The 13,564-nt window shown below is 36.0% G+C and overlaps 1 protein-coding gene across 1 annotated transcript in view; it reads left to right on the top strand.

Annotated features, from left to right (window-relative positions):
• The window catches only part of LOC108712410 (slit homolog 3 protein), a 443,629-nt gene that overhangs the window by 359,529 nt on the left and 70,536 nt on the right, over positions 1–13,564 (top strand). The window contains exons 15-19 of the mRNA XM_041588752.1: positions 1,919–2,069; positions 2,738–2,812; positions 4,974–5,117; positions 7,938–8,081; positions 10,345–10,508. Coding sequence (XP_041444686.1) covers positions 1,919–2,069; positions 2,738–2,812; positions 4,974–5,117; positions 7,938–8,081; positions 10,345–10,508 — 678 coding nt within the window. The remainder of the gene's footprint in view (positions 1–1,918; positions 2,070–2,737; positions 2,813–4,973; positions 5,118–7,937; positions 8,082–10,344; positions 10,509–13,564) is intronic.

The raw sequence follows: 13,564 nt of genomic DNA, 5'->3' as shown, positions 1-13,564 counted from the left end.
ACTTTGAATTTCGAATTTTTTTACTTCGAAAATTCCCTCGAAATCACTTCGACCCTTGATTAATCTGCCCCCAAAACTCACCACAGAAAAACTCACCCACTTTCTATTCATTCCTGTGGGATTTATAAAAGAATTTTTATCAAATGGTGAATTCTAAAAATCCCATAGAAATGAATAGAACATACAGTAGGTGAGTTTTTCTGTGGTGAGTTCTAATCTCACATTTTGATAAATCTGCCCCTAATAGTAAAGATTGAGGGGCAGATTTATCAAGGGTCGAATAGTATATTTGAATTTTCGAGTGTCAAAATTCACACAATCTAATTTTTAACCCCCTATTCGAATATAAATTCAAATGTGAGATGTATCACGTTTCGACCATGGAAACAGTCCTAATTTGAATATTCGCCACCTAAAACCTGTCGAGTTCATGTACAAGTCAATGGCAGAGGTTTGTTGAGCCATATGGAGATGTTAATAGCCTTCCTGACAATCCAGGTTTTTTTCTGGAGAAAAGTTTGATTTGTATGAATCGAATACAGTTCGTATTTTCAGGTCGGAACCATTCGTTTGATTATTAGATATTTTCTTCAATGTTAAACTGTGAGTATGTTCGAATTAAAACAAAATTCACATTAATTCGAAATTCGACCTTTTGATAAATGGGCCTCTATGTAAAGGACTCCTTAACAACACTGCGGCCATTGCTATTTACCTGATGAAAGAAAGGTCATGGCCAACTGGTTCACTGCTTCAATGTCTCAATATGTTTTTCATTTCTAGAACGCATAATCACTACCATGATCAGTGAACCCGAGAGAGTTTTTTTTCTTCCAGTTATGTTACTGAAATCACAGTAATACCATAGAGTAGATATAATTTACGATATCTCCAATATATGATGTCAATGACTAATAACATCTACCAACATGCTAAGAACTTCCATACACAGTGACGTATGTGCAGCACTTGAGCCTCCAGCTGATGTGCATCATTCAGTATTCTCTGATAGACTTTCTTAAACACACCACATTTTTATTTAGTGCCCCTTACATGAACCAGTCAAATTATGGGCTGCTCATGGCTATCAGTTAGGTTTTCACCTTGTGGTACTGCACTTGGAATAAGTCATGAAAATTAGAATTTATTAGTTTCCTTCAAGGAAATCAAGGAAGGAATAAAGGAAGCCTCGCAAGGCCACCAATACCATGGCTTGTAAATTCTGAAAAATGGGTAAAAAAAAAATGTTTTGCAACCACTTGAGATTTAAAGCATGTTTATTATTGTAATCTGTGTTTAGTTTTAGGAAATCGTTAATACACTGCCAGAAATCTTAGTAGCTTGAGGCAGCGTTTTAATAAATTACCTGGGATTTTGCTCTAGTAACTGATTAATTTGTTTGTCTCAAGATGTGCAATTTAACACAGTAATTTGGGGTTATTAGACTCACAATTTTCCAGGTTTTACTTAATAATTATTGGTTTCCTTGTTGTTTAGTATTTTCATAAACTGTCTATACTGTGTGCTGCTTTGCTGATAGTCTAGTGGAACACAGGTTTTCCCTAAATAAAATAAATATCGTTTTTGGAATCCATCATCCGTCATTCATGTATATTGCAACATTTTGCCTTAAATACACATTCTTTCGAAAATGAATCATTTTATAAAGGTTTTTTTCTAATCCCTTCTGCTGTCCTACCTCCAGTAAATAACCTCCCATTCGGGTTGTTAGTACATTTGAATTTATGAGAGTAGAAAAAAAATTCACATCAATACAAATTTTGACCTTTGATAAATCTGCCCATTAGCCAGTTGAGAACACTGAAATATGTATTCCTACAAGAGCACCTTTTATTTCTGCCATTCTTTCCTTTTTTCAACATTTCATTAGCTTTATTTACCTCCATATTTCCAACAGGCTCGGAAGATTACAGAAGCAAGTTTAGTGGGGATTGCTTTATGGATCTTGTGTGCCCAGAAAAATGTCGGTGTGAAGGAACAATTGTTGACTGTTCAAATCAAAAGATTTCCAGAATACCCAGTTATTTACCAGAATACACTTCAGACCTGTAAGTCGTGTGCCTTAATTTTTAACATGATCCCTGTTGTGATGTAGCAGTGATTTATAGAAAAAATATAATAGGAATATACAATAGGAATTCTTGTGAACTTCATAAGGCTCACTTCCTTCAAACCAGCACCAGGTATCCTGGCAGAAATAATTACAGCCGTACATATATCTGTTTTATATGCCATAGCAGTTTTTTTTCTGAACTGCTCCCATTATGTAAGTACTCACAGGGGCACAGAGCACTGAAAGCTATAGATTTAACATTTTTAGAGAGTATTACAAGGGAAGTGCAATTTCATTATAAGCCTATGGAGTCCAGCACTCTCTTGAGCACTGAAATTCTATTGCTGCTAAACTTTTGGCCTATTTCATGGCCATTCCTTATTTCTATGAGAACAAAGAGGCTAAATAGATGAAATAATTGATTATAGTATAAAGAAAACAGACTAGGAGAATAGAGGTTGATTTGTACTGAGAGTGGTCCCCTGGTCTAAGGTGTAATGGTGGGCCCCTGGTCTAAGGTTTTTGGGTGGGCCCCTGGTGTCCCAGTCTGACAGTGGGCAGCAAGTTTTTGGGGTTTTTTGAAGACAGACACAGGAAAAAATAGTAGGGCTGAATAAACATACTTGATGCATGTAACTTTTTGACTCTGTTTGTGTTTATTAGACGACTGAATGACAATGAAATCACTGTTCTGGAAGCTACAGGAATATTCAAGAAGTTACCAAATCTACGGAAAATGTAAGTAGAACAGAACTTGATGATTTACTCTCTACTTAAATAGCATGTTTGTCATATTCCTTCTAATTTCAGACATACATTTTACTACTCATCAGTTTTTTATCATCTGTTTTCAAATTAAATAATAATTACTTTTAGGGAAAGTATTTTTTTTCTGAACCATTTTAGTGTTGATGAACATAGCGTGGCTAAACCTAATCTCTAAATTAATTTGCCCTAATCGATTTTTTGTGATTATTCAATGTTATTGCTTCTCTGCTTGAAAGACTTTCTTCTATAGCCTCATACTATATACAATTGACTTTATAAGCAATATTAAATGAAGGGCGGATTAATAATCATTCGATACTCGGGTTCAGGTACAATGTCAGGAAATGCAAGTGACCAGGGACAGTAGGCATGGTGGTGTTGCATTACCCAACTGCTGCCTTTACTATTTTGCCTCAGTGTTAAGGTTCTTACACACGGGCATTTTTACCTGCACTTCCATGCGTTGCATTTTCTTCCATGCAGCCGCAGGGGAGCGCAGGAGTAGACACACTCAATTATTGTGAAGGGGGCTGTACTCACACAGACGCATGTATGCGACGAACGCAGGTGAAATGCAACATGCTGCTTCCCACCTAAGGTACAGCCCCCTTCAAAATAATTGAGTGCATCTACTCCTGCGCTCCCCTACGCCTGAACTGAAGAAATCACAACTCAGGGGAGCACAGGAAAAACCACCCGTGTGTAAGAACCCTTAAGTTGAATAGTTGATTCCTCTCACCATATTGATACCAAATTATGGGTGAAAATTAAACAACAAGCAACAAGTAGTCATTTACTATATTTGTCATGGTTAGATAAGAAACATAGACATATATTTTATGCAGATCATCCATTATTAATTCACACTCTGTCAATTTGGGGTAAGTGTTGTCTAAAATTTAACTCACTACATATCCTTAACACTTAAAAGCACTAGAAAACCACTAATACAGTGAAATTGTTTTACTATCTTCAATGAGTTTGTCAAGTTTTGAATTAATCTCAAAAACCCAAATTAAAAAAAATATCTTACATTTCAAAAAAAACAATTAACAGACTTCGACATGAACTTGCCAAAAAAGTTTTAAGATGCCTAATTATTTCATTCAAGTTTATTGCTCTTAATAAATCTCAAAGATTTGGTGACTTAAATTTGAATTTGTGATTTTTGCCCAAAAAAATTGACTTTTGGCAAAAATTCAAGTTTGACTTTTGATAAATATGCTCCATATAGTAGGACAATTTATCTGGATTTTCTTTTAATTGGGAAATGGTGTGCCCAACAATGCCTATGATAGGGTGTAAGAATCCTGGACATGAAAGCTCCTTAATTCTAAGAAAACTTATATTGCAATGACTGTCTTAGTTTTTTATCCAGAATGATAGATTCATTTAAACACAAAATTCTTTGCCAGCACTTATAATAATTAAAGACTATAAATATGAAGTACTGTAAAAAGATATCATACTGCGTTAATGAACTCACATTTCATAAATGAAGATGAACATGGAAACTTTTGTACTCATAAAGCTACACAACAAGGATGAATTGAATAATTCTGCAAGCCTGTTGGCAGAAAAGGACTCGGTAGCAAACATAAGCCATACATTTAAGGCAATGTGCATTTAAAATATACTGTCATGTAATTGCCTCATTTCCCTGTTTACTAATATTGCAATGACTCATGGAAATCAAAATGGCCTTTCAGCGAATTGCTGCTTTCAATGAAGGAATGAAAGCTACAAACAAAGCACACATCTTCTCATTACCAAGTAAACATTTTGTTATATTACAGAAGTTTATTGTGTTTAAGAGATTTAACGTATTCATTACTGTGGTTCCATTGTATAATTACTCTTTTAAGTGATTCCTGGTCTTCGTAAACCACAAAAATGAGCTCTTCCATTTGCTGCTGTTCCCTTGTACAGCTCTTATTTAATTGGTTGTAGTTTTACATTTTACATTTACATTTTTTGTGAATACATTTTCATTGGGAAAAAAATGTTCCAGAAACAAAATAACACCATTTCATTTCCAGGTTGAGTGTCTGTTTCATGGTATTATTTTCTAAACATTATTTTTACTGCTACTTTATAGAATATTTTATGCTTCCCCTTTTTTTTTTTATAGAAATCTAAGTAATAACAAGATCAAAGATATCCGTGAGGGTGCTTTTGATGGAGCTGCCGGGGTGCAAGAGCTGATGTTGACAGGGAATCAGCTGGAATCTGTTCATGGGCGAATGTTTAGGGGTCTGGTTGGCCTCAAGACACTGTGAGTTGAATATGTGTATATCTGTTGCAGGAGTGTTGATGGGGCTCAGTTGGATATGGTTAACTTTGTTCTAAACATCTTCTAAGCAACAAATAACAGACATATTATTTTTTAGAAAAGAAACAAGTGATGGCAAAGGTTTGGAGAACCTGCTGAAACATATGTACATATTCCGAGTGAGAGTTATGCTGTAAAACTGTATATGAAGAAAAACGTTTCTCCAAATCCAGTGTTATTTGCCATACACTTCGGTAGAGTTTTCCTGTGATAAGCAGTGAGATACTTTTTTTTTCTGAATTGAATTGACTCTCAAATTGAACCTCATCCGTGAGTTTTCACATGATAAACCATTTTCTCACGGAATTGAATCTGGCCCAAAGGTGAAATTCTTGTGAACGTTGTAATGAGATTTTGTTTTGCATAGATTAGAATAAAAAAATAGCATTTTGCAATGTAATAATCTTCATTAGACATTGCAAATTTGAATTGCACATAGCGCCTTTTTAGGTCTGCTTAAAGGTGGTATAGTATATTCATTTGACTACAAAATAAGGACTTTTTTTATTACACTGCTTACTAGTACAAATCTGCAATCTTTCTTCTACTGGCGGATGAGGTCATTAAATGCTTATTTGCTCAACCCAATAGTTTTTTGATGTTGCAATTATTTTTTTCTGTTAATGATTATTACATTCCCCCTCCCAAAAATAGTTCTGGTGCAAAATTCCAAAGAATTATTATGGGGCAGATTTATCAAGGGTCGAATTTCAAAGTAAAAAATACTTCGAAATTCGACCATCGAATTAAAATACTTCAAATTCGAATATCGAAGTCGAAGTATTTTTCACCGAATTTGGGCATCAAACGCTCAAAGTAAAATTGTTCGATCGAACGATTAAATCATTCGAATCAAACGATTTTAGCGTACGATCGAACGATTTTACTTCGATGTGTAAAGACTTAGAAAATGGTTGTAGAAGGTCCCCATAGGCTAACGCAGCACTTCAGCAGGTTTAATTTGGCAAAGTATTGAAGTCGACATTTTTTTTAAAGAGACAGTACTTCGATTATCGAATGGTCGAATATTCGAACTATTTTTACTTTGAATCTAATTCGAAGTCGTAGTATCCTATTCGATAGTCGAAGTATCCAAAAAATTACTTTGAATTTCGAATTTTTTTACTTTGAAAATTCCCACAAATTCACTTCGACCCTTGATAAATCTGTCCCTATGTGTGCGGCATTTATATTTGTTTCTTATATAATTGTTTTCCATCAAGAGTAGAAACCGAATACATTTAAACCTGCCTTGCTCAGCGTATATTTGGCAATACTTTCTAATCAGAAAAATAAACCTGTAAACGGAAGGTGCACTTAATGACAGTAAATTCTATACATAATACCCCGGGCATATTACAATGTCCCTATACTTGCACCCAATTATATTGCAGCAATACACTGAAGCCTACACCCGATTATAGTTTAGCAAGTTAGGTTGAAAAAAGACACACGTCCATCAAGTTCAACATTTTAACTGCATTTTAACCTGCCTAACTGCCAGCTGATCCAGAGAAGGGCAAAAAACCCCATCTGAAGCCTCTCCAATTTGCCTCAGAGGGGGAAAAAATTCCTTCCCGACTCCAAAATGGCAATCGGACTATCAACTTGTACTATGAGCTATCTCCCATAACCCTGTATTCTCTCACTTGCTAAACACCATCCAACCCCTTTTTAAAGCTATTTAATGTATCAGCCTGTACAACTGATTCATTATATTCATGTTAGTTGAGCAGCAATACACTGAGCAGTAGTTAGTAAAGGTGAAACAATAAATCATGTTCCTGTTGGCAGGAGTCTAATAGAAAAACATTTCAAAAGGGGAAAACTTGCACTGCTGGGCCCTGCTGAATAGCTAGTAAAAATGATACGCTAGTGCGTCTAAGGGCCCAGCAGGATAAAGGCTTGTGCTTAGTGGAATATAATATTTGATGCCTGAATTTGCTGCCAGTGGTACCAGAATTTCATGATTGATGTAAAAGGGCCAGTCATTTCTGGGTAAAGCAATATGGGCAAACAAGCCCATTGTGTGTTGTAAAGTGCCAGTGGAATGCTGCCATGTTTATATCACTTATCCGGTCACACTGAATAGGAAACACGGCTATTTCGTCAAAGCCTCTTTTGGACAATACAACAGCGTTAAATATTTCATTCTATCCAATCCTATTGAATAATGTGTTTCCTGTTGGAGCAATTTGTTCCGGAGCAGAAAAGATTTGTCCTGATCATTAATCCCCATTTGCAGTTTTTATTGGGGATTAAGAATTTGGAAGGACACCACCGCTCAGCAGCCCATTCAACAGAATGGCGTGTAAATGCTCAAACAATACAATAGGTTCTGACAAATCGACACAAGCCTTTTTTTTTTCTTTTTACAAATGTTTCAGTTCGTTAAACACCATTGTGATCTTTTGATTCCCCAGTTTAAATTTTAGCAAACCTGCGCCATCATCTTAGAAAATCGGCCACACGTGGTTCACATTATTCAGTGTCTGAAAAAGAAGAGACGCTAAGCCAAAGAGACAGAGCCCGTGTATATCCCTGTGAGCTGAAATGTTCCAGACAAAGATAACTCATTTCACTCGAGGATAGGTCTGATTCTGTACGACTGTATTAAATATTTATAGCCAATATCCCTTGTTGTATCTGTAATGCCAAGTGATGTGCTTGAAAAATACATGGTTTGGCTAAAATGAATAACTTGGCAGGTGTATTGCTGTTGTGGTTCATTTAAGTTTGCTGCTCTTCTGACTTGTGTTGCAGAATGCTGAGGAGTAACCTGATGAGCTGTATTAATAACGACACTTTCACTGGCCTGAGCTCCGTCAGGCTGCTCTCTCTCTATGACAACCGTATCACAACCATTACTCCGGGAGCCTTTGACACATTGGTGTCTTTGTCGACCATGTAAGTATTACTTCTTAATGAATATATCGTACAAAGTCATTTATGTGTGGCTTCCTTCCTGGCTTACCTTCATTAGGAAATTACAGTAGATATACCCATCCATTCTTATTACAAGTATGGGATCTGTTATTTGGAAACCCATTATCCAGAAAGCTCAGAGTTACGGAATGGCCCATTTTATCCAAATATTCCAAATTCTTAAAAATTATTTCCTGTTTTCTCTGTAATAATACAACAGTAGCTTGTACTTGATTCAAACTAAGATATAATTAATCCTTATTGGAAGCAAAACCTGCCTATTGGGTTTATTTAATGTTTATATGATTTTCTGGTAGACTTAAGGTATGAAGATCCAAATTACAGAAAGATCCATTATCCAGATCCCATACCTGTAGCAAGCAATGCAATATGCCACACTTTTTTACCAAATCACCTTTTTACAGCGTTAAGCATATCAACTTATTGTGCATTTTGCAATGTGTATACAAGCATATATATTAGTATAAATATATGATATATATTAGTATAAAGCCGAGTTTTTCAGCCCCCAAAATATGCTGAAAAACTCTACCTCGGCTTATACTCGGGTCAAGCGCAAAAACGGTTGGCGGCGTCTAAGAATAGTTGCCGGCGCCTAAGAATAGTCGCAGGTGTCCAAAAATAGTCGCCACCGTCCAAGAATAGTCTCCAAGAATATTTGCCGGCATCCAAGAATGGTCGCGGCATCCAAAAACGAGACCCCGGCACCTCCAATGGGAGCAGAAACCCTCAATTTTTTGATTGAACCTTACCAGAAGCTGCTGCATTTCTCACCCTAGGCTTATACTCGAGTCAATAAGCTTTCCCAGTTTTTGGAGGTAAAATTAGGTACCTCGGCTTATACTCGGGACGGCTTATACTCGAGTATATACGGTATATGTGCTCAGTAGTCCATTTCCACATACATATACAGGTATAGGACCTGTTATCCAGAATGCTTGGGACATGTGATTTTCTGGATATGGAGATTTCTCCATAATTTGGAGAAACAAATAAAATATCATATTAGCATTAGAATTGTTTTGCCACCAATAAGGATTAATTATATATTAGTTGAGATCAAGTACAAGCTACTGTTTTATTATTACAGAAATCAGAAACAGAATTCAGAAACCGAGCGCGCTTTCTGGATAATGGGTTTCCGGATAACGGATCATAGGCCTGCTTTATGGAGTACAGGTTTTTTTTGCAAGTGGTGAAAATGTTTGCAAATCTGTGGTAGACTTTCACCATGCTTTTTGTTTCACAGAAAAACCAATACTTTTTTTTTTGTATGTGATTTTCCACCAAAAATAGTTGATACAAATACAGAAATCTCTTGCCTCTTTCAACATAGTGTAAAGCATAACCCAGTGCTAGGTTTTTCTTGGTATTAAACCTGGAACTGATTTAGGCTGCCGACAGCTAAACAAAATCAATTTAATGGCAATACTAGGCCAAGGGCAAGATGATCAGTGGTGTGCAATTCGGCCTCACACCGTAAAATTACACTTATTCCATCAATTCCCTTAGTAAGTGTTAGAGTGTTGCAATAGATGTTGTGGACTTGTGATCAAGGCTGGACCATGCCTACAGGACACCCTAGGCACCCCAGTTGGCTTCCCCCACCCCAGTATGTGTGCGCACGCGAGTGCTCATGTGCCACAATAGAAAAAAAGGGGGAGAGCAACGAAGGGGAAGGTTCAGTGGAGTGATGGAGGGAGGGGGAGTGACAGAGGGGGGAGGGGATGATAGAGGAGGGATGCAAGAGCAGCAGGGGAGCGAACCCGAACTAGGGGTAGGCAGAAGACCTTTGAACAGCGCACCCACATTGTTGTGCCCTAGGCAGGGTCCTCTTCTGCCTACCCCTAGTTTAGGCCCTGCTTGTGATCCCCCTATTTATTAGATATATATTGCTCCAATTGCTTAGATACTTGCATTGCTTAGATACTTGCAGAACACCCTGATCATTTCTCCTTCCAGGAGGGAATTGTTCACCCTACAGGAAATCTATGACTACATATTGCAAATTTTTCTTAAATGAAGTCTTATAATGTCTGTTTGGCTTCTCCATTCATTTCAGCTCTAAATGATATGTTTGTTACAGTGTGCATACTCATGAAGTGGTGATGTTTTACTGATACAGTATATAAAACTACAAAGCATATGAATTTTATATCTTTATTAGTGGCGTTTTTTGACTTACTAATTTGCATCTCTCTCTCTTTTTACGATTTTATTTCAGCAATCTGCTGTCAAATCCCTTTAATTGCAACTGCCACCTTGCATGGCTAGGAAAGTGGCTACGGAAGAAGAGGGTTGTAAGCGGAAACCCACGTTGTCAAAAACCTTATTTCTTGAAGGAGATTCCAATCCAAGATGTGGCCATTCAGGATTTTACTTGTGATGGTAAGATATTAATGAGATATTAATCTAAATGATCAAGTAAGATAAATACAAGGTCATTTAATGCTGTTCCAACAAAGTCTATTATATAGACAAAGTCTATTTAGCATTTAAAATGGATATTGCCCCCCAGGTGCTAATCCTAAAGTATATTTAGAGGAGTATTTGGGGCATTTATTGGTGTACATGATTCTGGAAGCCAAGTCTTAGAGGCCGATTTATCAACAGTCTTGTTTTAGTGGTTTCAAAGGTTTTAGAAACCTCGAATAAACTTGTTTTCTCTAAAATCGTGAATGTCCTGTCATTTATTAAATGATCCGGATATAAAAAGCACAGAAAAAAGCTGAACAATGCACCAAAAAAATAGGAAAACCACAAAAATCAAATTTTTTTAGACAATTACTAACGGGAAAAAAATCTGAAAACCTCTAAAAGTCCACATGGCTAAAAAATAACCCGACAGGATCAGCACAATTCCCATTGACTTCTATAGGACCTTGACTTCTTTTACTTGTGTCATTTCTACACTTGGGGGCAGATTTATCAAGGGTCGAATTTTGAAGTAAAAAAAACTTCAAAATTCGACCATCGAATAGGGCAGTCCGACACTCAAAGTCGAAGAATTTTTAAGATCGTACGATTGTACGGTTTAATCTTACGATTTTACCAAAAAATCCTTAGACTTCTCAAAACTTAGCCAAATACTGTAAATTCGAAGTTTTTGAAATCGAAAATTCACTTTGACTCTGATTAGTAAATGGGCCCTTAATAAATCTTAATTTTTTTTCTTGTTTTAAAGAAATTAAAAAAATCTATTTTTTTTGAGAAAAAATGTGATTCAGGATTAAATTAGAAAGTTGAATGTTAATAAATAGGCTCCTTAGAATCAGCAAGAGAGGGATTTTAGGTGAACTTAGCCTCTTCTAAATATTTATGCAAATCTAGTAAAACAATGAAATCCTATATCCTACATCTGCCATCATGTGAGGAGGTAAGGGAGCCCCTGACCAAATGCTGAATAGAAAAAGGGCACTTGAACCTAAAATGTTCTACTTTACCAGTTGAACCATAAACAGCATTGTTATGGCATTCTTATGGTGCTGTACAGCAATGCAGAGGCCCATATGAATGACATTTATAGATGCTATCAGTGAATCTGTAGTTCTAAGACAAAGGGTTACTCTGTTTGGGAGTTTGTTAATGCAGCTCTGCAGACTTCAGACATAAATACAGGCATGTAAATAATGAATAAGCACAATGCTTCTAAATATAATGCATTTACTGATGAAAGCAGACTGCTGCATCTAGCTAGCAAATGTGTAGAGGAAAATATGTTTTAGAGCTTTATATTGCAGGCAAATTCTTTCTGGAACCTTGTAGGAAGGAGAATTTCTCCAGTCCAACCTATAATAAATACATTCCACAGAATTATAAAGCAGAGGGGGCGAAAGAAAGGAAAGTAAGCCAAGAATCAAGTCTTCTTAAAGGGTCTGTTCACCTTTAAATTAACTTTTAGTATGATGTAGACTAGAGAGTCATATTCTGAGACAATTTGCAATCTGTTTTCATTTTTTTCAGTTATTTATCTTTTTATTCAGCAACTCTCCAGCTGACAATTTTAGCAATCTGGTTTTTAGGGTCCAACTTACCCTATCAACCATGCATTGATCTGAATACGAGCCTGGAATATGATCAGGAGAGAACCCCAAAAGAAAGATCAGTAATAAGAAGTAGCAGTAATAATATATTTGTAGCCATACAGAGCATTTGCTTTTTTAGATAGGGTCAGTGACCCCCCACCTGAAAGCTGGAAAGAGTCAGAAGAAGAAGGCAAATAATTAAAAAAACTATAAAAAATGAAGGCCAGTTAAAACGTTGCTTAAAATTAGCCATTCTATAACGTAATAAAAGTTAACTTAAAGGGATCCTGTCATCGGAAAACATGTTTTTTTCAAAATGCATCAGTTAATAGTGCTACTCCAGCAGAATTCTGCACTGAAATCCATTTCTCAAAAGAGCAAACAGATTTTTTTATATTCAGTTTTGAAATCTGACAAGGGGCTAGACATATTGTCAATTTCCCAGCTGCCCCTGGTTATGTGACTTGTGCCTGCACTTTAGGAGAGAAATGCTTTCTGGCAGGCTGCTGTTTTTCCTTCTCAATGTGAGTCACATGACTTGGGGCAGCTGGGAAATTGACAATATGTCTAGCCCCATGTCAGATTTCAAAATTGAATATAAAAAAATCTGTTTGCTCTTTTGAGAAATGGATTTCAGTGCAAAATTCTGCTGGATCTGCACTATTAATTGATTCATTTTGAAAAAAAATGTTTTTCCCATGACAGTATCCCTTCAAAGGCAAACATTTATAAAAAGTGGTTCTGTATTATAAGAAGCATTACAGGTTATGCTCTAGGATGTTTTTTTTAAGCTAAATGCTGTAAAATGCAACATTGGATCATTTTGGCTTTACAGGATTACATCTAAGAGTCTACGTATTTAGACACACAAAGTAAATAACAGGGATACGCTAAATCCAGGACTCAGTATGAGATTTGCAGGATTTCAAATTTGGCTGGTTCGTTTCTCAAAATTTTAACATTCAAAATAGTGTTTGAATTTTGGAATTTGGCTACATATTGGTTTTTGTTTTTTTTTTTTTAAGATGTTTCTTGGTGCATCCCTAGAAAATTATATTGTTTGTTTACCCAGTTAGTAAAATGTCAGTGTCTAAAAATATTTTGCTGAAGGGCCAAATGTTTTCAGATTTTAGTTTTCCATTATTGAACAGATAAACTATAGTAATCTGATATATCATAAGAAAACTCCAAAACTCAAAATATAGCAATATCTTTGCTTTTAACAAAAATTTAATTTATGACATTTTCCCCCTTCATAATAACAAGATAGTACATCATGGTTACTAAGCTTAAAGTGATTAAAATACAAGAGTGTGCTTTTTGGGTTTGAGAACACAAATACACTCAAAAATATTTTTTGAAAGCTCAAATAGGCCCTGTTTATTAAACAAACAAAAAAAAATGCCTAAATTGCATTGC

Source organism: Xenopus laevis, chromosome 3S (assembly GCF_017654675.1).
Source record: "Xenopus laevis strain J_2021 chromosome 3S, Xenopus_laevis_v10.1, whole genome shotgun sequence".
Lineage (NCBI taxonomy): Eukaryota > Metazoa > Chordata > Amphibia > Anura > Pipidae > Xenopus > Xenopus laevis.
Note: the sequence above shows the minus strand (reverse complement) of the source record. Positions and strands in the feature narration are given on the sequence as shown.